Source organism: Myotis myotis, unplaced genomic scaffold (assembly GCF_014108235.1).
Source record: "Myotis myotis isolate mMyoMyo1 unplaced genomic scaffold, mMyoMyo1.p scaffold_m19_p_7, whole genome shotgun sequence".
NCBI lineage: Eukaryota > Metazoa > Chordata > Mammalia > Chiroptera > Vespertilionidae > Myotis > Myotis myotis.
The window spans coordinates 356109-383591 of record NW_023416379.1 but is presented as its reverse complement, the minus strand read 5'-3'; the positions used below and the strand labels follow the sequence as shown (position 1 = coordinate 383591).

The window sequence follows — 27483 nt, the reverse complement described above, 5'->3', positions numbered from 1 at the left end:
GAACAATCATGCTTAAGCTACATAATCTTTACTCCCTGGAATGGAGATAAGAAACGCCCTAACCTTTGGAATAGAGATTGATAGGATTGGAATCAACTGGTATAAATACAGATGTAACAAGACAACAGGACACAGAACCTAGACACAGAACCTAGAGACAGAAGCACTTTGCTGGAGAGAACATGGCAAAAGATCCTGGACAGAAACTGGAGACAGAACCTAGCGAGAGAACATGGCAAAAGATCCTGGCTGAAGAACCTAGAGAAAGAACCTGGCTACAGAACCTGGATTAAACATGGCAAGAGAACCTGACTAGAACCTGGTGACTGAACCTGGCTGGAGAACCTGGACAGAACCTGGCTGGAGAACCTAGCGAGGGAACATGGCTACAGAACCTGGCTGGAGAACCTGGAAAACCTGGCTGTGCTGGGGTCCAACCCCAGGGGGTCCAGGGGTCCCCAAAGGTGTGGACGGAGTCGGCGAAGAAGGAATGACATGGAGGCAGCGTTCAGTTGATCAGCAGCCTAGCCAGGATCTCCAGCCAGGATCTCCAGCCAAGTTCTGGTCTGGATCTCCAGCGAAGTTCTGCTTAGGATCTCCAGCCAGGTTCTGTCCAGGTTCTACAGCCAGGTTCAGTTACCAGGTTCTAGTCAGGTTCTCTTGCCAATTTCTGTAGTCAGGTTCAGTCCAGGATCTTTTGCCATGTTCTCTCCCTAGGTTCTGTCTCTAGGTTCTGAGGCCAGGATCTTTTGCCATGTTCTCTCCAGCGAAGTTCTTCTGTCTCTAGAGAACGTTCTGTGTAGGTTCTGTGCCTAGGTTCTGTCTCTATTGGTTCCGTATTCTAAGTTCTGTGTCTTGCTGTCTTATACATCTGTATTTATACCAGTTGATTCAATCCTATCAATCTCTATTCCAAAGGTTAGGGCGTTTCTTATCTCCATTCCAGGGAGTAAAGATTATGTAGCTTAAGCATGATTGTTCGTAGTTAAAGTGATTAATTACCCACCTGGCACTAGTTAAGAGGTTTTATTCCCTCCCTAACTTCAGGGGAAAATCCCTACCTGGGGAAACAACCTTTCTCAGAGACCTTGGTTAAAACACATAGTGCCAAGAAGGTGAGCAAACATATTAAGAACAGTATGCCATATATGCCAGGTCCCTTGAAACAGCAAGCATGGACCGGCTCCCGGCATGGCTGGAGATCCTAACCAGAACTTCGCTCGAGATCCAGACCAGAACTTGGCTGGAGATCCTGGCTAGGCTGCTGATCAACTGAACACTGTCTCCGTGTCATTCCTTCTTCGCCGACTCCGTCTACACCTTTGGGGACCCCTGGACCTGCTGGGGTGGGACCCCAGCATCTCTCTTGTCTCTCATTCACTCTCACTCTCTCTCTCTCACTCTCTGCAGAGTCTCGATTGTAAGCAAATACAAGGCTATTTATTGGGAACGTCGGCTTTAACGTCACCGATTCTGCGTGGAAGGGCAGCACCGTGGGTCCATGGGTCCGTGGGTCCCGTGAGAAGTAGAACCAGGGCTGTGGGCACAGACACAGCAGCCCCAGCTGGGCCCCGAGCCCGTGGCCCTGGCCCATCCGCACGCCGGGGCCTGGCGGCACAGGGCGCGTCACTCGGCTGCAAACAGCTGGAGTTTGCCGTCCAGGGTGGCGGTGACGAGCTGCGGAGGAGGAGGGACCCGTGAGCTCGGCCGCCGTCACTGGGGGGCCGTGAGGGGAGGGCTGCGGGGAGGCCCCGTGTTAATGTCCAGGACAGCGGGCGCCAACCATCCGGACCTCACGGACCACCAGAGGCCACGGACCACCAGGGGCCCCGGACCACGGTTTGGCGACCACTGCTCTACAACGCAGACCAAGCTGCATTGAGCAGCGGCACAGACCTGCCTGCCCCAGGCCCTGCCCACCCACCACGCTGAGCCAGTTCTACCCGGGCCACGCTGTGACCCGCCGCGGGCTCAGGGCAGCACCTCCTGTGGGCTCAGTCCCTGCCCGAGCCAGCCCCCCCACCCACCCCTGCTGCCCCCACCTCCTTCCGGGGCAGCTGAGCAGGTCCTAGGCCCCAGCCCTTCAGCCCAGGGGCCCGAGGACCCAGGAGGGGCAGTGAGTATGCCCAGGCCTCAGGGAGCTCAGCCAGAGTGTGTGGGGGGGGAACCACATGAGGACTGACTTGGGGGTTAGAGGACTGGGTTTGGGGGTGACAGGGTGGGAGCAGCACTGTGAAGGAAGCAGCCTGCTCTTGTACCCCTTGGAGGCACAGGTGTCCGGCTCACCAGCCTCGGACCTCGGGCAGGGGCCGGAGTGCGCTGTGTCACCCACCCGAAGCCCCTGCACGCGGAGACGTGGCCGAGAGCCTGGGGCCTGGGACCAGCTGTGCCCGGGCGGGGATGGCACAGGGTCGGCAACACTGTGGGCCCCAGGGGGCTGGCCCGGGTGCGGTGGTCACAATGCTCGTCCCTGACCAGGCTTCCGAGGGTCCCGGCTGTGGGCTGGTGGCTGAGTCCCGCCCTGCGGGGTCCAGGTGGGCCCTTCAAGTGCCTGCCCCTGAGGCATTTTAATGCCCTTGTTATTTTTTGCATTTCCCGATATCTGCTCGCTCAGGCCACCTGACCGCAGAGGTGGACAGAGGTGACCCCAGGGACAAGCCCGGCTGCTTCACATCCTGAGGCTCCCACTGAGGGGAGACATGGAGCTGGTGCAGGAGGTACTGAGCCCCCACCTCTGCCTGGACAGGACCCTCCCCGTCCCCCTCCCCGCTGCCCCTCCCCCTCCCTGTCCCCCTCCACTCCTTGCTGCTGGGCCAGGCAGGCCCCTCCTGCAAGGCCCTGGGAGCCACACCCACAGGGTGGAGAGGGAGGGGCTCCTGTGGACTGAGAGCCTGGAAGGCTCAGAGGCAGGTGGGGAGGCACCAGTGCCTGGCCCGGGGGCACCGCTGTCCTGCTCAGGGGAGAAACAGTGGGAGGCCGACCCGCGCTGCTCGGGGTTCAGGCCGTTCCCCATCAGATCAGAGTGAGAGCGGCCTGCGCTCAGCCTCGCAGCTTCCGGCCGAGCAGCTCTGCTCCCCAGATGGCCAGGGAGCAGCCCCGCTGAGCGCCCAGGACTTCCAGCCCAATCCCATCCTCCTCCCGCCCGGATCCAGGGTAAACATTCCACTCGGCTGCGCTGCGATCCCACACGTGGAAACGCTTTGTGGTCGCCTCTGGCTTCTCCCAGCGGCGGTTCCAGGAACCTCGTCCTGGCTTCTGCCGCTGGACGGGCGGTGACTCAGTGCCCAGCGGGGACCCAGGCGTGCTCCCTCCCCCAGGATGTCCACGTGCAGCACCGCCCAGGGCGCACCCACACCCACAGAGAGAAACTCCGTGGCAGGAGGCGATGTGGGCTGTGCTCGCCGCCAAGGGGGGTGGGGCAGGGAGGCTCCCACCACTTGGCAGGTGGGCGTGTGGGACTCGGGCTGACACCCCACCGTCCCCGCTGTCCTGGGGTGCCCTCCGGCACCCCTGCTCCATCCATCCGCACCCTGGAGGACAAAGGTGCTGTGCACCCCGAGTCCGGGGTCTGGCTCCGAGGGGCAGCTTGCTCAGCATCACGATGCACCCCGCGCCGGCACACAGCAGCGGCCCTGGTGGGCTGCACGCACCTAGGACAGCCGACGGCCCCGTGACCAGCTGTCGGCAACTTGACGAAAGCACCGGCTCCATCAGGGGTGGGCAGCGTCGGTGCCGGGAGGACAGGACGTCTGTGAGGACAGACGCTCCTTCGGGGGCAACCCTCCGGCCCAGGACAGATGGCAGCCTCCCCCGCGGTAAACAATTCCGGGAACCGGGTTCCTTCTAGGATCCCAGGGCCTCCCCACGTCTCGCGCGGCTGCTGCTTGCTTCACGCTCCTTTTGTTGGAAGGAAGATGAGCGTTCGCTTCATGCTGCGGGGACGTCACGCACATGTGGCTGCTCACATGTTTTGTTTCTGCGGTAATGTCCTGGGCCTGCCCAGCATCCCCACAGCCTCACGGAGGGAAAGACCAATTCTCAGTGACACTCATCCTTAGACATCCTTTCCTCATTGTTTTAAACCCGTATCGACCCAGTGAACATAAGGTCTCAGCCAAAAGCCACGAAATTAAAGGCCAAACAACCTATTCTTAATGATGTCCCTGGTGGAGCAAGCTGAGCTCCTGAGCCAGTAAAAGAAAGGCCTTCCTAGTAAATGCTGGTCTCAGATGTTAGTAACACACCTCACAGCTGTCAGAACGGCTGCCATCAATAAAGCAACAGCAAGTGCTGGCGAGGACGCAGAGAAAAGGAGGCCTCGTGCACGGCTGGTGCGAATGCAGACGGGGGCAGCCACTGTGGAGAACTGTGGAGGTTCCTCAAAAAATTAAAAATGGAACTTCCTTCTGACCCAGGGATCCCACTTCTAGGAATCTATCCTAAGAGACCGGAAGCACCACTCAGGAAGAATGTATGCGCCCCTGTGTTCATAGCAGCACAATTTACAGTAGCTAAGATCTGGACACAGCCCACGTGCCTATCAGCAGGTGAGTGGATAAAAAGCTGTTGTACATTTACACCATGGGATACTACGCAGCAGTAAAAAAGAAGGATCTCTTACCCTCTGAGACAGCACGGAGGGGCCTGGAGAGTATCAAGCTAAGTGAAATAAGCCAGTCAGAGAAAGACAAGTATCACATGATCTCACTCATGTGTAGAATCCAAGTGACAAAATAAACTGATGAACAGAGTGGCTGCAGAGACACGGAAGCATGGCACAGAGTGCGGAACCTCAGAGGGAAGGGGGGAGGGTGAGTAATTTGAATCCTAGACGACAAAAGATCAAATTTTAAAACCTAACAAGTCTACACAATAGGAGTAGACACATGGGGCCAGAAAAGAATTTCAGCTCGTTTTCCATTCGGCACTTTACTCCGGAGGAAGTGAGGGTGGGGCCACGGAGGAGTGTGAGTGACAGTGAGCCCAGGGCACCCACGCGCTCTCCAGACCACGGCAGGTCCCGATGACAAGAGTTGAGGCGCTTAAAGGGTGCAAGCAGAGCATCTCCACTCTGGGTTGGTTCCAGGAACAGCAGTGGATTTGCCTCCTTGGAAGCCAGAGATAGTGGCTTGGTTCACATCTGATCTTAGAGCTGGTTCCCAACCGTGGCTGCACATTGCAATCGCCTGGGAGGATGGGGCCCAGAAATCAGGATTTTAAAAAGATTCCCGGGTGATTCTAATGTGCAGCCACGGTTGGGAACCGCTGTCTTAGAGGAAGGAGCAGGAACCTGCCTGGCTGCCCCGCCCGATGGCGTCTCTATGTCCAAACACAGCGGGTGAAGAGACGGGAGTGTGAACGTGGAAAACTATGTAACGGAGATGCTGAAGACGGCAAAGCCACCACCAACTCTCACGGCAAAGGAGCTCGACTAAGAAAATATACCTCTGTGACGTCAAGAACACGTGAAACAATATAAATGGTGTTTCGGCTACTTATTGTTGCATTGCAATAACCATTTTCTTGCATTTCATGATGTAGGGGAGGTGCTGGGCTCCAGGTGGGGACTCTGCAGCTCCCGGCTGCACTGTGAGGGTCCCCGATGGCGCAGCCGCCTGCTCAGGGGGCGCCTGGGGGTGGGAGGGCTGCACAGCCTCTCCGCAGGCCCTCAGCACAGAGGGGCTTCTCACGGAGGCTCGGGGCCCGAGAGGGAACATTCTAGCAAACAAAGCCGAAGCTTCCTGGGCTCCCCTGGCTTGGCCTTGGAAACCCTACAGAACCTTCCGTCATCCGTGTTCACGGGCAGGGGACACGGCTCTCAGCACGTGATGAAAGAAGATCACGTTTAATGATGAAAGACTGAACACTGTCGCTTGGAGCTGAAACACGACAAGGAAGTCTGCCATAGCCAAGCAACGCCGAGACCGTCAGCCGCTCGGCCGCTGGGGGGAGCGGGACAGAACCCCCTCCACCTGCTCACGGCCCCTTAGTCTGGAATTCTAGCCCCAGAACTTCGAGATGATTTGTTTCTGTTATTTTATGCCACTGAGTTTTGGGTCCTTTGTTATGGAAGTCTAGGAAACTAGTACAGATTTTTATGACTTTTTCCACTTTGAGAAGTATGTGGTTCTTGTTTAAATATTGCTATCTTTGTTTATAAATACCTCATTTCACTTCCTATATTTTTATGATATTCTGAAAGATGTTTGTTTATTACATATGCTATAAACAATAATTCTAATGCTATTAAAGGTCTAATTCTTCTTTTTGCAAAAAAGAAAAGCTAAGTAAGTATGAAAACATCCCATTTCATGGAATAGAAGAGAGTATCATGACAAATCATTACTTTCCACATTGAATTCGCGATGCAATGCAACCCCTATCAAAACCCCAACTTCTTTTTTAGACACAAAAACATAACCTGCTCCTCAAACTCAGATGGAGATGCCAGGGGCCCTGAAGAGCCAAGAATCGGCTGGGAGGCCCCTTCCAGCTTCAGCACTTACTTCAACGCTGCGGTCACCACGACGGGGGCGGCGCGGCCGACAGACGGACGTACGGACGTGCGAGCCTGGGACAGAACTGACACCAGCAACAAACATCTAACGGTCACACCAAACGATCAGGGCCACTCCATGGAGGAGAGAACCCCCCTTCAACACGCAAATGGGGCACCCGCCTGTGGCCCCAAAGAACTGGAATAGGATTTCTCCAAAGAAGATGTGGACCATCAAACGCATAACGTGTTCAACGCCATCCATCTCCTTCATCGTGAGGGGAATGCTACCACTGTACGCCCCCGAATGGCTACAATGAGACAGACAATAACAAGTGCTGGCAACTATGTGGGGCTCATGGGACCTTGTAGCCACATGTGGAATTTAAACCAGCGGAGCCACATACCAAGCCTGGCAGTTCCTCAACAGTCAAAAATAGAGCGGCCACAGGACCCAGAAACCACTCCTAGGAATGTTCAGAGCTGACGCGATGTGTAGGCAGAAACGTGTGCGTGGATCTTCACAGCAGCACCATTCAGTGTCGCCCACTCGGAAACCGCCCCAGAAACCACCTACAGCGGGAGGAGCAGAGGGAGGGCTCCCCGAACCACGAGGTGTTTCAGCCGTAAGAGGACGGCGGCTGCCGTGTGGGTGGGTCTGAGTGACAGGCGCCGGCACAAAGGGCACCTGCCCGGAGGTCCTCGGACGGGAAACATCCAGAAAGGCGGGTCCCAGAGACGCAGACCCGTGCGGGCCGGGTCGGGGCTGCGGGGGCTGCCTGCCACCAGGTGTGGGTTCTGTGGGGCCACATGTCCTGGCATGGGCAGTGCTGACGGCTGCACAAAGTTAAACATAGACCAACCGCACCGCACAGTTAAGGGGGTGGATTCCGTGCCATGTAAGCTGTGTCTCAACAAACCACGTAATGAAATGCCTTCTGAGACCCTTACAGATGGAACCGCAGCTGGACTGGCTGCAGTGACCCGGGGTGAGGGCTGGATGCGGAGGCGAGGGCGAGGGGGCTGGTGGTGGGGTTCAGGGGGCTTCTCCCTGAGGGGAGGGTTGGACGCGGAGGCGAGGGAGCTGGTGGTGGGGTTCAGGGGGGTTCTCCCTGAGGGGAGGGTTGGACGCGGAGGCGAGGGGGCTGGTGGTGGGGTTCAGGGGGCTTCTCCATGAGGGGAGGGCTGGACGCGGAGGAGAGGGCGAGGGGAGCTGGTGGTGGGGTTCAGGGGGCTTCTCCCTGCTCCTAGAGAGACTTGAAATGCTGCACAATGTCATTCTTTTTGGAAGAATAACTAAGTAAAACTTTATAAAAAGGGGGCTGTTGAGAAGAACTATTGTAAAGCCGCATAATAAAAGCAGCTGGGCTCTGAGGGAGTGGACAGCGTGTGGAGCAGCAGCCGAGACCCTCTCACGAGGGCCGGGACGTGGGAGTGACGGGCCATTGCCAGTCCCCTGGGGCCACACACAGGCACAGGCACAAAGGTGACATTTTAAATAAAATTTAAAATATATAAGAACAGATTACGTCCATGCGAGACATTAGGAAAATATCAATGAACATATCCTCTTAGGGGAAGTTCTCCTAAATCTAATAAAAAAAAAAACCAGATCTTAGGTTTTTTTCAAAATATCACAAACGCAAAGGTTATCGCTAAGTTATGGAAAGGAGCTGATACCTAATAAAAAAGTGTTTCCATTTAAAAACAAGGTGAATAAATAATTCACAAGAAGTGAAATACAAATGCCCGAGACACCAAGCGGAGTTCCGTGCTCGCTCGCGGCCTGAGACCCGCGCTCCGCCTGGAGCCGCCGCCCCCCCCTGGCCCCCTCCTCGGCCCCCCCCCCGCCCCCCCGGCCCCCCGGCCCAGTGTGCTGGAGGAGGAAGGAGGCGGTTCGTCCGGAAGAACTGAAACGGCGGCTCCGTCCTGGCCTTCCAGCCAGCCCGGGCCTGTGCTCTGCGCAACAAACATTTGTAAATAGCAGTTGCTCCTGTTGCTGCAGACACATTCCCTCACCCTCTATTAGGAGGTAAATAAGTTGACCCAAACTTGTTAGAGAAACTTGGCAACATTTCCAAAAGCTGTTCAGAGTGAGGACGGTGACTCGGCAATTACAGGTCTAAACGTATTCTAGGGAGAGAGACACAGGAGCAGAGTGTGCACGGGGTGCCCATCCCACAGCCCAGGCCCTGGCCAAACAACCAGGAGCCCCTGAAGTGTGAGTTCGATAAATGCTGGTGCCGGACACCAAGTCCCACCAGGTGGGAAGTTAGGCTGAAACCACTACATGCATGTGTGCGCGTCTGTACACACGTTCGGGAAAGCCTGTGAGTTTACACAGTGTTAGCGGCGACCTCTGTGCCGGAAGCGAGTGGCCAGGAACGAACGGCCGTGTCCCCGTCTGTGCGCTCGCTCTGTCTGCCGTGTGTGTTCTCTACGTTCCACAACGGCTCTCGCCCCTTTAAGAAGGGGGAACGCATCTGAAACAGCGTCACTTGTGAAGCTAGAAGGACCCACCAACACGTTCCTGCGCGTGTGCCCCCGGAACTCCCCACCGAGGCCGCAGAGGCTGCGCCGAATCATGGCGGAACCCACTGCTCCGTCGGACGGGGACCCGCCTTCTCCTCGGCTCCAGCTCTGGGTGCCTGACGGAGAAGCGAGCGCTGGCCGGCTCCCTGGATGAGTCACCACTGCCGAGACCATCGGGTGCCACAGGCACAGCCGTGTCTGTGTGGCTTTCATGGGACGACTTGTTCTTGTGCCTCCTCCTTGGTGTCACATAGCTGTTCCCTGACTCCTGGCCCTGGAACAGAAGACCAGCTGCTGGTGTGTGATCCACCGCCCTCCTGGCCTGGGCAACAGCTACAATAGGAAATACATGTGAGAGGAACCCTGTGTGCTGAGAACTAAAATGCTGCAACCTATTTCAGCAACAATTTTTCAAGTTGGGCTTATAAATCACTTACAGAGAAACGAAGCCGAGCTGGAGTTACCGCCAGCGGCCACATTCCTGCGCCGTGACTGCAGCCAGCTGGGGCCGGGCCAGAGCATCAGAACAGACCAGGCCAGACCTCAGTCAACGCCACCGAGTATAATAGGAGCCATCTTCCGTGGCCTCGGCTCAAACGCTGCAGTACAAACGGTTGCAAATGTGTCACTGGCAACCCAGGCGACCTGCCCCACCCATGGTCCCGCGTGCTGCCGTGGAAACCCCGTGGCCACTCAACCAGGAGGACAGCCACGGCCGAGCGGCCACATAGAACACGGCCCCTCCCTCCTTCCCACCGAGCCACAAACACCTCCTCCGTGTACCACACCTGCCGTCCTGGGCCTCCCAACACGATGTTAGCTGAGATGAGAAGTTAGCCTGACTCCCAGCAACGTCGCCGCCCCGGCCCCAGGACAGGCCACGTGAGAAGTGCCAACTGCTTGGGACGGAGGGACACCTGGAAGGGGAGCAACCTGGGCCTGTCACCGGGGACACCTGACTATGATGCCAACTCAACACCCAGGTCTGGGTCTGGGTGGCATGCGCAAGTGGCATGCTAGGATGGCGTGCGCAGGTGGCACATGTGAGCAGCGTGTGCGATTGGCGTGTGTGGCTGGCATATGCAGATGGCGTGTGCAGACAGAGCGCTGGACTACACCACTGACCTCGCCAAGGTGAATGCACGGAGCGGACCCGGCTCCACAAACCAAGCAGCTGCGGAAGGGCCTTGGGTGGAGCAGAAGACTCCCTGGGAGGAAGGCGGAGCCCAGACATGAGGGGCAGCATCTGAAGGACGAGAGGAACTGGGTGGAGAGGGGAGGAGAGAATGTTTCCCCAGAAGCAGAGGCAGCAGCTGCACAGGCTGCAATGTGTGCGGGAACGCGGAGCACGGACAGGCAGTGCGTTAGGGTGACTGGGGTGTATTCGGGAGGAAAACGGGAGGTGAGGCTAGAGGAGCTGCCTCCCTGCCCAGAAGAGATTGGGAACGACCGCGTTCTGCAGGGAAGGATGCAGGGACCGGGCAGGGGCCAGGGCAGAGCCTGCCCGTCGCCAAAAGGGTCCCTGACAAAGCGGGGCCTGACTGGAAACCCGGGGCCCCCAACACAGCAGGCCTGGTGGGGAGCAGGGTTAGCAGGTCAGACATTCCTGTCAGACAGAGAAATCAGAGGCAAAACTGCCTTTACCAATACCTACGTCCTGTCCCACCATGACAGGGCAACACGCAATGCTGAGATCCACGTCTGGCCCACCACGACGGGGCCACATGCAATGCTGAGATCCACATCTGGCCCACCACGACGGGGCCACACGCAATGCTGAGATCCACGTCCAGCCCACCACGACAGGGCCACACGCAATGCTGAGATCCACATCCAGCCCACCACGACAGGGCAACACGCAATGCTGAGATCCACGTCTGGCCCATCATGACAGGGCCACACACAATGCTGAGATCCACATCCAGCCCACCACGACGGGGCCACACGCAATGCTGAGATCCACGTCTGGCCCATCATGACAGGGCCACATGCAATGCTGAGATCCACATCTGGCCCACCACGACGGGGCCACATGCAATGCTGAGATCCACTTCTGGCCCACCACGACGGGGCCACACGCAATGCTGAGATCCACGTCCAGCCCACCACGACAGGGCCACACGCAATGCTGAGATCCACATCCAGCCCACCACGACAGGGCAACACGCAATGCTGAGGTCCACGTCTGGCCCATCATGACAGGGCCACACGCAATGCTGAGATCCACATCCGGCCCACCACGACGGGGCCACACGCAATGCTGAGATCCACGTCTGGCCCACCACGACGGGGCCACATGCAATGCCGAGATCCACATCTGGCCCACCACGACAGGGCCACACGCAATGCTGAGATCCACGTCCAGCCCACCACGACGGGGCCACACGCAATGCTGAGATCCACGTCCGGCCCACCACGACGGGGCCACACGCAATGCTGAGATCCACGTCCGGCCCACCACGACGGGGCCACACGCAATGGCTACAGAAAGGAACTCTGCTCTCATGGCAATGACCAGCACTTGTTACCCGACATCTGGGGGAACTGACAACCCCACACGCAACCACGAGTCACCAACTGGCCATGGGTCTCCAGGTGAGTGTGACATGCACATGTGGGTCTGGAGGAGAACCGCCGGCGCAGTCTCGAGAAGGGGGGGTGTGGACGGCTTATCTGTTTCCTCGTCGGGGGGGACGTGTCGACTGCCCACGTGAAGAGTACCAGCGGGGAGAGGGTCAGAGATGATGGTATCGGCTGAGCAAGTCCTATCACTGCTGTTACTGAGTCTTCCCTAAATGGGCGCTGTTGTCTAATAATTGACTGATGTGATGTACATTAATTTCTGTTGGTTAAGCCAAGCTTCCGTTCCTGGAATGAGTCTCATTTGGTGATGGTATAGAACCCTTCTGTACATTGCTGGATTTGATCTGCTATAATTTGTTGAGGATCTTTGCAGCTATTTTTAGGCGACATTTGTCTAATTTCCCGCCGATTTGTTAATCCGAATAATACCGACCTCAGGGACCGAGGAGGAGTTTGTGAAGTGAAATCAGTTCTCCTTTAAATGTCTGGTAGGGGTCGCCATGAGGTCATCTCATCCTGGGATTTTCTTTGTGAACATTTGTTATTATTTATTACAATTTAATCTCTTTACTTTTATACAACTATTGAATCTTCTGTTCATTCCTGAGTCACTTTCCACACCTGTGTCTTCCCAGGACTCTTCCCCGTCACCCACGCTCCTTAGTTCCTGGTGGGTTGGCAGCCGTGTCCCCTTCCGCTCCGGAGTCTAGACAGCCCAGTCTCCCCGTCCTCCTGGCTCAGCTTCGGCGCTTACTCTTCACTTCCCTACTTCGAAAGTCCAGATATTCTAACGTCTGGGCACACACTTCTCCTCTGAGAAAAGGTGAAATTATCTGTATCGCCCACTCACCTATGAGAACATTTAAGTATGCACTATGTCTATGAATGTCTTTGAATTCTGTGAGCCACTCAAAGTGTCATTTCACGAGACGACTTCTCTAGGAAATAAAACAGGGACCGGTTCACGGGTGAAACACTGAGCCATACGAGAGGCCCCGAGGCCCCAGCACCCATAGGGGTTGCTCCGCGAGAACCAGTGCCGGGTGCTGAGCAGCCGCTCCTTTGCTTGGGCTGCAGGTGGAGCCGGGTGACCCGTGGCCCGTCCAGCACAGGTTCTCGCCGCGTGGCCTTGCGGGCATCACAGTGAGCTGTTGGGGGAGGAGCGAGGGCAGGCTCGGCACTCGCCTTCCCCTTTAGCAACTCCCTTTTTAAGCCGCAAACGCCATCACTAGGTTCTACGGGGTCTGGCGGTAAAAGGTGAGAGAATGAGGCAGGAACACCAGGAAGTGTTTCAAATCCTTAAATGCAGCAACAGGGGAAGTGGACTCCTCTATTAGACACCCTTTTCCCTCTTTCTTTTATAATCCGACATAAATCATGGAAGCCAACGGCAAAATTAAAGGCAGTGAGACATTTTCCAGGAGCTCACCTTACCCTGGGAATGAGGCGTCTTAATGTCGCCCAGATGTGCTAATGCAGCTTATGCCACGTGCGCTGGGGTTTGACGTGCGGCGTGACGGCTGAGCCGTGTGCTGTCTGCCTGACCCAAGACCACCCAGACCTGCCCTGCCGCCGCCTTCTGGTGAGTGGGGAGCGGGCAACGGAGGAGCCGAGGGGCAGGTCAGGGTGCAGTCTGAGGCAGATTTGCGCCGAGTGTTCCCGACGAATGAGAGCGATGACTGCAGCTTCCTCACTCTCCCCCAGGTCCAGTCTCGTCTCCATGGAGCCATGCCCTTCCCTCAGAGGCAGGTTCCTTCAAACGAATGAGGACCAACCACCGTACTCGGCCAACGGCTTCCCAGAGCAAGCCCCGCGCAGCCAGCACCCTGGCCGACTGCAGAACGTCCTGTGCCAGCAACAGAGAGGCTCCGCCGGCAGACAGGGGTGCTGAGCTCTGGTTCAATGAGGGAGACCCGGGTCCCTGAAGCAGCTCTTAACCAGTCGCCAGCCGAGGTCAGGGTGCACCTGCGTTTGGGCACGTGGGCACCTTCCTGAGTCTGCACGGCTCGCCCCAGCCTCTCACTCAGCCAGTGAGTGTCTGCGAGGAAGCGTCGTCCAAACTGCCGGTTATTTCATGAGCCTGGACTGCAGCTCTGGCCTCTAGAAACCTGGGCCTTCCACATCGGGATGGAACAGACACCGGCTTCTCCCCCCACAGCGAGTGTAGAAACGGAGAAAACTGCAATAGAAAGGGCTGGCCAATCAGCTCACCCTCCCGGGAGCCGAGCCAGGCTGTGGGCTTGGGGTCAGGCCCAGGAACGAGGGCCCAGACAGCTCTCCCGTGGTCGGAGATGCAGCGTCGGTGGCACGAGAAAGGGGTCAGAGGGCCAGGCCGCCCTCCCGTCCTGCTGCTTCGTGGGTCTGAGTGAGACATGGGCTCAGCCCCCATCGTGGGAGCCCGCAGGCTAGGACACCCCGTGTTACACCTCAGCTGGCTGTGCCCCGTGTGGCTCTCTCTGGGGAGCCGGACCTCACAGACCCCGCGATCCTCATCCAGAGACGCTGCTCAGTGCCACGGCGAGGAGGACCATCCTCAGGAGGTGTGAGCGTGTCCCAGGCCGCTGTCGCCACGGGGTGGCCCCGGTGAAGGGAGGTGGGTGGGCATGTCCTGGGACTCAACAGGTGGAGGGGGGGACGAGGGGCCCCTGGGAAGAGGAGACCAGGGAGGGGCCGCACAGCCTGGCAGAAGCGGACTGAGGACCACAGGGGAGAGGGGAGGAGGGGAGGAGGGGAGGGCACTGGCCACCATGGGTGCCGGTGGGGAGAGCAAGACAGGGCTACGTGCAGGCCCAGGCCCGGCACTGAGCACGCAGGTCAGGGGTCTCGTGGTCAGAGGAGGCCTGAGGGGCTGGCCTGGATTCCAATGACTGAGCAGGAGGGGCCGCAGGCCTCCCGGTGGACACACCAGGAACAGGTGGCATTTGGGTCTGGAGGGCAGAGTTGGAGCATTTGGCAAAGGCTGAGGGACAGCAGAGAAACAGGGCTGGGAGCACAGAGGCAGCAGAGGAGCAAGCAAAGACCAAGCTATGGCAGGAAGCCACCCCGGCTGCCCACGGCCAGGACAGAGACTTTGACTTCAGGGGTCTCCAGAGCGCAGGGCACGGGCTCAGCAAGCTTCCCAGAGTGCAGCCAGCGCGGGAGCCACGGACTCGGACACAGAGGACACGCGTCTACTACGCACAGGAGGAACAGGCCAACAGTGATAGCCATGTCCCCCGAGGGCAGTGGCCACGCCCCCTGAGGGCGGCCAGGGGTACACACGGGTCTGAGAGGAGCAAACACTTGGGGTAGAGAGGGACCCTGGATGCCTCATGCTCAGCCGCCACATCAGACACGACTGGCCTGTGTTCCCGGCTGGCGTCTGCCCCACCGATGCCTGCGAGCTCTCCAGGCTGTTTCCACGGAGAATGCCGGGCACATTTCAATAATGTGGAACTCAAGGGCCCAAGTCAAGAGGTAGAAAGGCAGGGAAAACTGGTCAAGTAGATGTGGCAGCAAAAATCTTTCCCATCAACATAATTTTTAAGGACTGAGTTTAATCAAAATGAGTTTTTTGTTCCTTATTTTAAGATTTCAAATCCAAACCATGAGGAAAGAGCACCTATTTTCCAGTCACAGGTTGGCTGCATTGGAAGGAATTTAAAGGACCTTCCCTGCCAGGTGGAGGGAGACTGGCAGAGGTCCACAGGGGCGAGTCCTGTCTCCCAAGGCTGCAGGAGAGCTGGGCAGGAGCGCCCTGCGGGCAGGACTGGATCCCACCTGCGCAGCCGAGGGCAGGGCAGCGCGGGGGCTGCTGGGCCTCTGCTGCTCTTGGGCGCCCGGGGCCCACCTCTCCCCGTCCCTCCTCCTGCCCCCTCGGAGGACAGCCCCCCCACCCCCAAGGGGTCCCGGCAGGACCTGTGGTCCCGGCAGGACAAGCTTGATGCACTTTCCAACATGTGCTAGACGAGGACGGCCAATGTGGCGCAGACACTGCCCCTGCCCTGCACGGACAGGACCTGCCCGAGTGAGCGAGCAGCCCGCAGAGCAGCGCCCGCGGTTCCGCGTGCACACAGCACACGCGATAATGTTCTCCGAGTCACAGCTTCAAACGTAAGGAGCAGAATGAAACCAATATTCCCAAATACTTGCGATTGGATGCTCCATGTTTTTACATCTTCTACTGAAACACCTCCCTCTGTACTTTAACACAAGCCCATGCACTCTGTTCGGCTGATCTGCAGCCGCTGTCATTTCCTTTTAATCTTTTCTCCCAATCGGGCCAGTTCCTTGAGCTGGGGTCCCCCTTCTCCCCTTCCCGCCCTGGTCCTGCACATGTGTCCACCTCAGTGCCACCGACTGGCTCGGGGCTCCCAGAGCTGCCCGGTCCAGCCACGCTCTGTCCAGCAGCACCGCGTGCGGAGCCCTTCACGCCAAAGGAGACACCGAGGCCTTTCTTCCTCAGGCTGTCTCCCTGCACGCCATCACAACTGGCCCGTGGTCTTAAATAGCATAAAACTCACCAAAACAAGTCTGACAGACACGGAAGAGGAGGGGAGACCTGTGGGGAGAGGCTGTACCTGAGGGGCGGACGGGCTGAAGGCCACCCCGCTGACCGTGTCCGTGTGCCCCGGCAGCCTGTAGGAGAAGGTGCAGGAGCCCACTTCGTACAGGTACGCCTGGAAGACAAGGCCGCAGGTGTTCGGTGGGGAGAGCCCGCCATCAGCGAACAAGGAGGCGAAGGTGAGGGGGTTTCTATCGCACGCAGCAGCCTTGCCCCAGACCCCACTGTGGGCCGTTGTCAAGACAGGCTGTTTGGGGGATCTGAAGGGAGTCAGGCTCTGTACCCCAGCCTCTCAACAGGTGGTGCCTGGTCCCAATTCAGCGCCAACGGGAACCACCAACCAGGGGTGCGGAGAAGGACGGACGCTGTGTCCAGCAAGCAGCTCAGCGGCGGCCAGCAGGGGTGCCAACAGCGGTCGGCGGTGAGGAGCCCAGGCCCCAGCTCAGGGAGGCCGGGCCCCTCAGATCCCCCTACCAAGCCCACAGGTGCTTCCAAACTGCCCTGGCTGCCAAAGGTGGGTCATCTCTCATTTTGACCCAATGACAACGTCCTCACTTCTGGAGGCTCCTCAGGGCCCCAGGGTCCCCGCTTGCCTGCGGCCCAGGCTACACAGACACGGGAGACTGACACCTCTGTTGCATCTGTTGTTTCTGGTTATAAAATACAGAGGTTAGTAATAGCAGCAGACATGTATTGAGCACCAACTTCTATGTAACTGCCTCACCTCATCCTCTCTACAGCCCGATGAAGAAAACGGTATTATTGTCCCAATTCCACAGGCCAGGAGGCCAGGGCTAGGGGCCAGCAGTCTGCTCGGGGCACGGGGCCGTGCTCTGAGAGGAGGTGCCGCAGGGCCAGCTCCTGTGGCTCTGGGGTGTCCTCATACGAGAGAGGAGAGTGAGACTCGAGACCCACAAGGAAGGGGCAGGATGAGGACGGGCAGGGCCTGGAGAGAAGCCCAGGCCAAGGTGGGCCAGACCCTCCTTAGGGCCTCCAGGAGGGGGAGTGGAGGGGACCGATCCTCCCAGCACCTGAGTGAGACCCAGGGCCTCCAGGCTGCAGGGACCAGGGTCTGTTGCTTGAAGCTGCTGAGTTTGGGGTAATTTGTTACCATATCCCTAAGACACTACACAGACCTTCCCAAATACGTTAAAGACAAACAAACATAAATTAGTATTTGTTCTAAATCCATCCTAAGGTATGTGTCACTTTATTTATCAACTAGAGGTCCGGTGCACAGATTTGTGCACTAGTGGGGTCCCTCGGCCTGGCCTGAGCCCTCTTGCAATCCCGGACCCCTTGGGGGATGTCGGACTGCCGGCTTCGGCCCGATTTCCACAGGCCGGGCTGAGGGACCCCACCGGTGCATGAATCTGTGCACCAGACCTCTAGGATGCATATAAGATCTTTGGTTAATCTTTTCCCACCCTCCCCCCTTCCCCCGTCCCTCTGAGATTCATCAGTCTGTTCCGTGTTTCCATGCCTGTGCGTTGAGCGTCTGCCACCTGGTGGTCAGTGCATGTCATAGCTACCGGTCAAATGGTCACTTAGGCTTTTATATATATTCATGTTACTATCTGGGAGGTCAAAGAAAACACAGCATGTCACACACAGTAAGTCACTGAGTGAGGAAGGAATGAATAAGCAACGGTGTTTCAAGTTCCCTGCTTCAAGAAAAATACCAGGATGACCTCTCGCACCTCACGCCACTGCTCTTACACTCGTGACAGCCTCCAGCGTCAGCCTGCTTCACCCTGCTGAGCACCCACGCCGCCCTCTCCACAGGCACGTCCAGCCCTGGGACTGAGACCAGTACGTACGTGTCTGTCCTCCGCGCCACACGCCACGAAACGCCCGCAGGGGCTGAAGGCAATCCCACACGGGAAGCAGCGGGTCGGGTGTCCTTCGAAACGGCGCTCACACCTACGAGGAAAATAAAAGAAACACCAGGAGAAAAAATGATTTTTTTCATTTTTAACCCAAATTAGGATATTGACCTGTTTCACAAAAATGAACAAACTGATAAGAACGTTTTTATTTGTGAAGATGACTGAACACTGAGGTTATTCTAGAGACCCTCAACAGTAACTAAAAGACTTCTAAACCATAAAGTCTCAAAGATGCCAAACTAACGATAATCCAACTTTTATACATGAAGACTATCAAGTGATAAGTATATTCTGGAGATCTTTAAAAATATAAAAACCTACTTTTAAAATCATAAATTATTTGAATCAATAATTCAAAGGCTGTTGGAAGGTGCAACATTCTATCAAGGCTGGTTAAGTTTTACAACCAACTGTTAAAGAGCTACATAAGATTTGTTTACTGTAAAAAAAACCCAAAAACCCAAAAGCACAAAAACAGCCCCACCAGCATGGCTCAGTGGTTGAGCAGCGACCTGTGAACCAGGAGGTCACAGTTTGACTCCCGGTCAGGGCACAGGCCCAGGTTGCAGGCTCAGTCCCCAGTGGGGGATGTGCAGGAGGCAGCCGATCAATGATTCTCTCTCATCACTGATGTTTCTATCTCTCTCTCTCCCTCTCCCTTTCTCTCTGAAATCAATAGAAATATGTTTTTTAAAAAAATTAAAACAAAAGTAAGGGAAATGGAGCTGGGTTTATTGAAAAAAATCACCACCACCTTTGGGGGCAGCCAGAGCCAACACCCAGAGGAAAGACCGGAGCTGTGGTTTTTCCACATTTTGTAACCGATTCTGGGTACAAATCACTTTTCCGAGAAGGGTCAGTGTGAACAGACTCCCCAACCTTGTCGCTCTGAGTTCACAGCATGCGCTTCAATAGACACACGCCCTGTGGTCCTGGTCTCCCCCTAGTCCCCCTGCACACCTGCCCCCTGCACACCTGCCCCGGCATAGCTACCCCCCGCACACCTGCCCCCGCACACCTGTTCCCCTGCACACCTGCCCCCTGCACACCTGTTCCCCGCACACCTGCCCCCCGCACACCTGCCCCCGCACACCTGCCCCCACACACCTGCCCCCACACACCTGCCCCCGCACACCTGCCCCGGCATAGCTACCCCCCGCACACCTGCCCCCGGCACACCTGTCCCCCTGCACACCTGCCCTGGCATAGCTACCCCCCGCACACCTGCCCCCGCACACCTGTTCCCCTGCACACCTGCCCCCCGCACACCTGCCCCCGCACACCTGCCCCCCGCACACCTGCCCCGGCACACCTGTCCCCCTGCACACCTGCCCCCCACACACCTGCTCCCCCGCATGCCTGCCCACTGCACACCTGCCCCCGGCACACCTGTCCCCCTGCACACCTGCCCCCCGCACACCTGCCCCCCGCACACCTGCCCCCGCACACCTGTTCCCCTGCACACCTGCCCCCCGCACACCTGCCCCCGCACACCTGCCCCCCGCACACCTGCCACTGCACACCTGCCCCCCCACACACCTGCTCCCCCGCACACCTGCCCACTGCACACCTGCCCCCGGCACACCTGTCCCCCTGCACACCTGCACCCCGCACACCTGCCCCGGCATAGCTGCCCCCCGCACATCTGCCCCCGCACACCTGTTCCCCCGCACACCTGCCCCCCCACCATCTACCCACACACACCTGCCCCTGCACAGAACGACAGCCTCACCTCAGGGTTCTCAGGTCCCACAGCCGGACCCCGTCGCCCACAGCAGTGGTTGCGAAAAGATTATAGTCCTGAGGTGGCTGGGTCGTGAATGACGATCCCTATGGTGCAAGGGGAGAGCAGGTGCATCTTGAGACGGAGCTGGTCACCATCACGCTGCCGACAGCTGACAAGATCGCAGCCAAGGTCATCACCAGAAGTCCACAGCTTTGTCCTTACTTACAACAATGTCATAACTGGACTCTAAAAGCTCCCATGTGGACAATCACCAGTGGTGCACTCTGACCTTAAGCTCAGCGACGTACGTGTCCCCCCCGAAAGCCCAGGAGAGAGGTCACAGGACTGAGGTATTAGCTCTCCAGGGTGCGTTTCAGAGCACAGGTCACCATCCGTGTTCGACGATCTGTGATCACAGGCCCTAGCGCCTGGTGAGGGCTCGGGGACGTCTGCATGCGTCCCCTGCGCGCTGGTCGCCGAGGCCCTGCCGCTGGCCCGGCCACCGCCCGGGAAAACCTCCTTGTGGCCCGAGCCCTCGGCGCCATCCAGCCAGGGCAGCGGCCGAGGGAGCACCCCCCCGCTCACACCAGCTCTCAGTGCTGTGCAGGGACCCAGAAAGGCACCAAGGCCTGGATGACAGCCTGTGACCCGCACAGACTCCACGCACAAACACGGGAGGTTCAGGGTCACGGCCGGACTTCAGGGTATACACTCGGCCCAAACGGGAACATGCCGATGCACCGAAGGCAGAACTGCGGCTGCAGGCCAGGCGGAGTTGGCACTAGGCTCCCAGGGCTGCTCTGAGTAACAATGTGTCCTTTGAGCCGACTGCGCAACAGGCCTCCACCTGAAGGTCGGCTCCCCCGCCGAGCCGGAGCCCTGCTGTGGGCGTGTCAAAACCACCAGCCGGTCCTGATAGGAGCTGCTGGCCCGGTGGCTGCCCTGCGCTCCTGCGGTGCCTGCACGGCCGTCACTCCACCGTCAGGGCTGCCCGACCCTCCCCAGGCTTCCAAAGAGGCCCATGCAACCATCACAGCCCAACGCACCAATATTCACCCCTGATGACGTGAAAATGCCTCCAGCTCCCCACATCCAGGCTCAGAACGACTTCCTGATCAACAGGAACTCGCCTTGGATTTGGTGGGAGACATGCAAGTGCATTTCACAATGGCATTGGTGACAGCCTTGGACGTGGCATTTCACAGACGGTGTGCAGGCCCAACCTCACTCACCTGGTTCTGGCAGATCTGGTAGGGGGGCCGGGAATGGACTCCCTGGATCACGGCGGCGCTGCGGCCCACGTTGAGGTCGAAAACTTCCACTGTCCTGCTCCGGCTGGCGGCCAGCACCAGGTCTGGGCTCCGTTAGGGAACGCCTAAGTCCACAGAGGTGGGGTCTCAGCCCGCTCCCCACGCGGGCCCTGCCTCTCTAAGTGGGGGTGGGGGGCTGAGGACAAAGGAGAGGCCCAGGCAGAGCAGATTTCGAGGTGAAAGACCAAGTTCCACCATGAGATAAATGAGGGTCGAGGCGCCTGGGAAATACTCCAATCGGAGATGCTCAGCGGCGCGGCTGCGTGTGCAGGAGGAGGGGCTGGCTCGGAGCCGGTCTGAGGCTGGGCAGTGGCCACGTCCGGACACATCACAGGTGAGTGTGATAGACTCCGTGGGCTCTGAGGGGTCTCGTGACCCTATGAACTACCGAACTGCCAGTGCTTAGCCAGAACGGCAGGAAAATCTACCCAAATCCTGAGATGTGCACATCGGAGAAAGGGCACGGGGATTGATCATGGGCCCCACGCGGACAGCAGAGCAGAACCTTCACGTGGGGAACCGCAGGCGCAACAGCACACTTCGCAGGAGGCTGTTTGTTCTGTTTTTAGCAAAAGGTTCTAGACTAAAAATAACGCATATTAACAGAATATTCTAGAACCTTCTAATACCAAAGCCAGTCCTTATGAAATTTCAACTACAGAACTCTTCAAAAGAATTCAAATGAGGCCTCTGAGTAAATTAAAATGTTACAAAATAGATTCCTGAAGATTTTGATTTTTGCTTCCAAGTAATTTTAAATAGATGCTTTTTAATGAAAAGGGCTGATGTTAGCCCTAAAGACTAAAATAAGTAAAGCTTTGGGCTCTGTGTTATGTCCCACTGAAGTGCAGCTGTTTCGAGGCCACTGGGGTGGGTCTGGCCCTGCACTGAGTCACGCGGTCCCAGACGCGGAGCCGACACCGCGTGTGCCGCTGCCGGTCAGAGGCGCCGCCGCGTCCCCTTTCTAACCCGTAGGGCCCCTCACTGCTGAGATGAGCTGTCACATTGTTCAGAATCAGTTCACCGGAGTCTGGGCTCCGCAGTGCCACGCGGGGAGGAGCTGAGACGCTCAGCTGCGTGCGGAGGCCGGGCTCCGGCCGCAGCCCTCGGGACAGGAGAAAGGATACGGGAATAAAACTCGTTGGCGGCGGACAGGCCGGTGATCTCCGCAGCCCCAGTCGTGGGGAGCCGGAACACGCGGGTGCACCGGCTCCTCTGTTTGTATCTGGAACAGACAAGATGTCAGTGTCTCTGTTTCCCTCCACAACTAAGCGTCCTACCTGTGAAACGCTGGACATGTAAAAAGTGTTCATACCCCCTAATATAATCACGGTTTAGGATGAGGGAATGTGAGCCAGCCACCTAACTTTACAACTTCATGAAAACCACCGTCATCTCAGCCACAAACACGGCACTGCCGTCTGTGAGAAAGCACATTGGCTCCCAATTCTACGGTAACCGCAGGCCTCGGAGACACCCCACGGTACCAGTGACTGTGCTCCCATCACACATAACAGCTTAATGTTCCCTAGAGGCTTCACACGCGTGTCTCAGCCGTGGCGAGGACGGCGCAGAGCACAGTCCCAGGGAAGCGTGGCTGAGTCACGGAGGCCAGCCTGGCCCAGGTGGGGGAGGCCTGGGGCACTGGCAGGTACAGCAGGTGTCGGGGAAAAGCTGCTGGGGGCTCAGTGAGGACGAACCAGGCCATCAGCCCGCACCTTCGACGGGCAGGTGAGTGCAGGGTGGGGTCTGGGCCAGGACATGCAGGGGCAGCTCAGACTCCAGGGCAAAGTGGGTGGAGTCCTAGGCTTGGGAATGAGGCTTAGGACGGGCGTGGAAGCAGGAGGCAGTCCCCGCCCCCCCCCCCACACACACACACACCGCGGTAACATGAGGCCCCCACAGTTTGGATGAAAACTATGTTTAAATGTAGACACTGCCTCACACGTCACCTATCGCTGAAACACGCGTCCTCCCACCACAGGAGCCATGGCTCCGGACGGGCCGCCCACCGTTTGATCTCATCTTTGCGTGTGTCCAGGTGGAGCCTGAGCAGCTGGAACTCGGGGCCCGAGGACACGAGCACGAACGAATCGAGGTAGTAGAACTGCGCGTGGTGCACAGGCTCTGGGAACACGTCTGTGCCCTGTAAGCACATCACGGCCATTACCCGCACGCTACCATCATGCTACCCACACACTACCGTCACACTACCCGCACGCTACCGTCATGCTCATCCCACTGGGATTAACGCCGCTACTCTAACCGGCACTCTTCCATCATTACACCTGACACCCACCAGTTCTAAATGTTAAACAGTCTCTGCTCAACCAGTTCACGATGTCTGCTTCCTCTCCCCCCTTCTTCTAAAAGATGTTATGACTAGATTTTCCTGTCATGAGTGTTTTGAGGTCTGGCCATTGAAAACTTTAAAACAAAAGACATAAAACTTGGCAGCAAAAATATTAAGTATCAAGGATTTTGTTAAAGCCAAAACCTTACACAGGTTTTAAAGTGTAGTTGTGAGGGGCCCACGCTCACATTGCACAGCCCACACGTGTGGCCATAACACCCCACAAGGAGGGGTCTCCTTGAAAGCGGGGCCACCGCCCGACCCCCGAGCCCGCACTGGGCCTGTGTCCCCTTCCCCCCAGGCCTCCTGGCGCCGCCCTTTCCTGCAATGAGCCTTGCAGGCTGGCAGTGCACGGCTCTCGTGTCCTGTTGTCACTCTCCCCTCTTGTCCTAGCGTTCCACTTCCGGACGACCTGCAGGTTCACTGAAACAAGATGCTTTCTCCCCAAGAGGCAGGCCCTAGGCCGCCGTCACTGCCTCCCCTGCACAAGCACACCTTGAGACCTTAACAAGCGAAAGGCACGTTTCACTGCATATGTGCGTGCGTGTTACACGTGTGCCCATCGTGTGTTAAGAACAGTTCGGTCACTAACTTCAGTGCCTGAGCAAACTCCTGGCCTCCTCGTTTCCCACCTCCTGGCATGGAGAAGGGTCTGCCTGCCCTACTGGGCCTCCCTGACCTCGAGGTGGCAGGGCTGGCCACCGAAATCGCCAGGAATCACCCCTTACCAGGCACAGGGCGGGCTCCCGGCTGCGGGCCGACCACACCCTCAGGGTCCTGTCCAGGGAGGCCGACAGCAGCCACCGGGCGTCGTGGCTCCAGCCCAGGGCGCTCACTGCCCCATCGTGACCTAAAGGAGCCGGTGGGAGGAGGGGGTGGGACCAGGGAGAGAGAGGTCTGATCTGATTGGTTCTGGTCAGTTCTGACAGGACCCAAGAAAAAGTGGCTCTGCTGCCCCCTGGTGGCCTTTCAGGGACTTTCCATCTCACTGCTGCTGAGCTGACAATGGTCACTGGTAATGGCAGTTGAGGCTCCGCACCACTGCCTAGGTGCCCGGGTGCCCAGGTGCCCGGAGGTCCAAGTGCTGCCACCCACACAGCCCAAGGGAGGGCAGCCCCACCCACCGTCCAGCTACGGCACCTCCACACGCACCCTCTTTCCAGCCGAGCGGCTCCCTCTCCTGGCTCAGGTCACCCCGACTCCCTCACCCACACTCAGCAGAGCTGACGAGGCCACACGTCAGAGGGACGCCCGCCCACGGGAAGTCACCACATGTAACTGGGCTCCGGCCGCAGCTCTGGGCCCACAGCTGTCCCCACTCTGGATGGAGGGCAGGCTCAGCGGAGGCCAATGGGTTAAACCTCGCTGCTTCCTCCCCCGACTCAAGTCGTGTTCTACTCTGGCCGTCTCAAAGGGAACGAAAGGGGCCTCAGCGACCAACTCCAGGGCCGGAGAGACCCGCCCGTAAGTTCACGTGACCAGGGTGGCCACGTCTTACCTGAGAAAACAGCAGGTGCTCCAGTCAGATGGGCATCGAAGACCAGGGACAAGTGGTCGGCCAGGCCACAGGCCAGCCAGCGCCCGTCTCCTGCTCAAGAAAGCAGAGACGATGTTCAGGTGAGTGGATCGTCCCCTCGGGAAGCAAGGGCATCCGAGACGAGCAGGTCCCGGCTCCCTGAGGCTGAACCCCAGCCCTGAGGCTGCTGGGCTTCGTCCACGGGGAGCTGAGGACGCGAGGCTGAGGCGCCAATGCGGGTCTGAGCCCAGAGTTCCCTGGACCACGGCTCCGCCCTGGGCCCCTGCCGTCGGCCTGCCCCAGCAGACGCGTAAGCGGCATGTTTGCTAAGCAGTTCCGTCTCACGTTTCCCTAAGGGGAGGCAGAAATCAACTACGACTTCCTCCAGGACGTTCAGATGGCGGGTCCTACCTCGCAGTCCCACGCTCAGTAGCAAGCACGTCAGACGTCACAGACGTGTTGTTCACTGAGCGAGGCTGCGGTCTGTGGGGGACAGCACACCCAGCTCTAGTCTCCCATTATCCTGCAGCGTGTTCGGCTGGAATTGCATGAAAAGCAAAGGGGACTCCGCACGGCTGTCAGTAACCCCAGATCCGCCAGTGGTACTCGGGCAGCGGCTGGAGGAGGTGGCCCGGGTGCAGCACTGGCCAGGCCCCCGTCCACCGCAGGCTGAGGGCAGGGCCTGGGGACCAGCATTTACTCTGAAAGGAGCGGAGATCAGTGAGACCAGGAGCTGCTTCAGGAGAGCCGCCTCCTCTCTCCTCCCAAATTCATTAGAAAAACGCCGGTGGCCAGGAGGGAAGTCTGGGGAGGGGTCTCGATGCCCTTGAGACAGGACAGCTGCCACAGAGCCGAGCGGCCTGGCCGCGGGAGGGACAGCGCTGACGGACACACAGTCCTCGCCTGTGGGCTCCTCCGCCCCCCAGGGGACGGGGACGGGCTGCTTTTCCTCCCAACACAGACCCTCCGAGCAGCCTTCCCCCCAGGCCTTCATGTGAGGAAACGGCGGAGACGGCGACTCCGCAGGCCTGGAGTGCAGACGGGAGCTGTGCGGCCGGGCTCTGCACCCGCTCCTCCCACACACATGGGACAAGTGCTGGTCTCAGTCTAAACCCAGCACTGCCCTATGGCTCCAGGCCACCGAGGTCGCGAGGCTACAAGGTCACAAGGTTGCTTAAACTCTTTGCACGAGGGACACGGGCAGTGAGCGCCTCCCCACGCCGTACCTGAGAACTGCACGCAGCGCACGGCCACCGGGCCCGGGGCCACAGCCAGCCGCCTGCGGAGCTGGGTCGGCGGAGGGCTGTCCGAAGGGCACTCCTGACTTAAGGAGGCGGAGAAGACAAAGGTCAGGAGGGAGTTCAAGGTGAGACGGGCAATAAATGCACTGGATCTCCCTGTTTCTGTGTGTAACTCCATCCCATCAGACATGGTGCAGACGCACATAAACTGACTTCCAGGACCACGAAATGACTCTTGAAAGACTAGCATCCCTTCGTGCCAACATGCAGGTGTTTCAGCACAAACACCAAGCACTGACCACATGTAAGTGACCTGGTGGGACACCGTGACGGCTCAGGGAGGGGCAGGTCGGTTCTGCTTTGAGTTTAGATCCTGTGGGTCGTGTCTCCCTCACACTGACTGCTTCCATCGTGAGCAGATCATCACCTTCCCAGCTTTCAAAAGAAACCAGGGGCGGGCTGACGGACATACATTGATGGTGCACACGTCTGTGTACACATGTACATACATCAGAGTTAACTTTGACTGAAGGACATACATCAATGTGTGCACATGCCTGTGTACATGTGTACATACACACAGACACATACAGGTCTGTGTGAAAAGTCAGTACACTATTTACAGGGTTTCTCCAAATCACCAAGTTTACTCGGAAGGTCAGCCAGCTGCCCACCAGGTGTGAGTGCTCCTGCGTCGTGAAGGTCTCTTACAGCCACTCTTGACATTGGTCTTGGGTGAGAACATGGTCACACTGCGGGAAGGAAACGCTCACATCAGCTTCCGAGGTGACAGGCCTCAGCTGCTTAAGAGAACAGTGAGAAGCACAGCCATGCATACGTGCCATCGCGTCCCCAGGCAGTCATACGCGGAGTGACTGAACTCTGAGACTCGTCAGCACCGGCCAGCAGTGCTGGGAAACGAACTGCACCGGGCAGCAGTGCTGGGAAACGAACTGCACCGGGCAGCAGTGCTGGGAAACGAACTGCACTGGGCAGCAGTGTACTTCTACGGACAGCGCTGGTCATGCCGTCGTGGGCAGGCCACAGCGGAGGAGCCAGAGGGCTGGGCGGGGGCCGGAGGTGGAACGTCGCACAGAGGGGAGCAGCGGCCTGGCCACTGCAAGCACCACCAGGTGGGCCTCTGGGCGGTGCCCCTGGCCCAGGAGGATGGTGGGGAGCCCAGAGGGTGGCTGCAGGGGGCATCAGGGGAGCATGGCAGAGGGGAGTCAGCGGGGACGAGTCAACCAGGGCCCCCAGGCTTCCCGCTCACAGGCTGTTTTGTGACGGGGTTCAG

At 58.1% G+C, this 27483-nt stretch overlaps 1 protein-coding gene across 6 annotated transcripts in view; it reads right to left on the bottom strand.

Annotated features, from left to right (window-relative positions):
- The window catches only part of WDR27 (WD repeat domain 27), a 49311-nt gene that overhangs the window by 7781 nt on the left and 14047 nt on the right, over positions 1-27483 (bottom strand). For 4 of the 6 annotated variants that reach the window (XR_004968983.1, XM_036318181.1, XM_036318183.1 and 1 more), the window contains 10 exons: positions 26864-26941; positions 26175-26272; positions 24931-25020; positions 24161-24282; positions 23092-23225; positions 22207-22304; positions 21002-21123; positions 19776-19873; positions 17975-18077; positions 16171-16269 (listed from right to left, as the gene is read on the bottom strand). Coding sequence is in view for 5 of the 6 variants with exons in the window: in XM_036318181.1 (XP_036174074.1) it covers positions 16171-16269; positions 17975-18077; positions 19776-19873; positions 21002-21123; positions 22207-22304; positions 23092-23225; positions 24161-24282; positions 24931-25020; positions 26175-26272; positions 26864-26941 (1042 nt within the window). In the remaining variant the exon portion in view is untranslated. Of the gene's footprint in view, positions 1-1371; positions 1678-16170; positions 16270-17974; positions 18078-19775; positions 19939-21001; positions 21124-22206; positions 22305-23091; positions 23226-24160; positions 24283-24930; positions 25021-26174; positions 26273-26863; positions 26942-27483 lie in introns of those variants that run through there. The other 2 variants (XM_036318182.1, XM_036318185.1) reach the window with 2 other exon arrangements.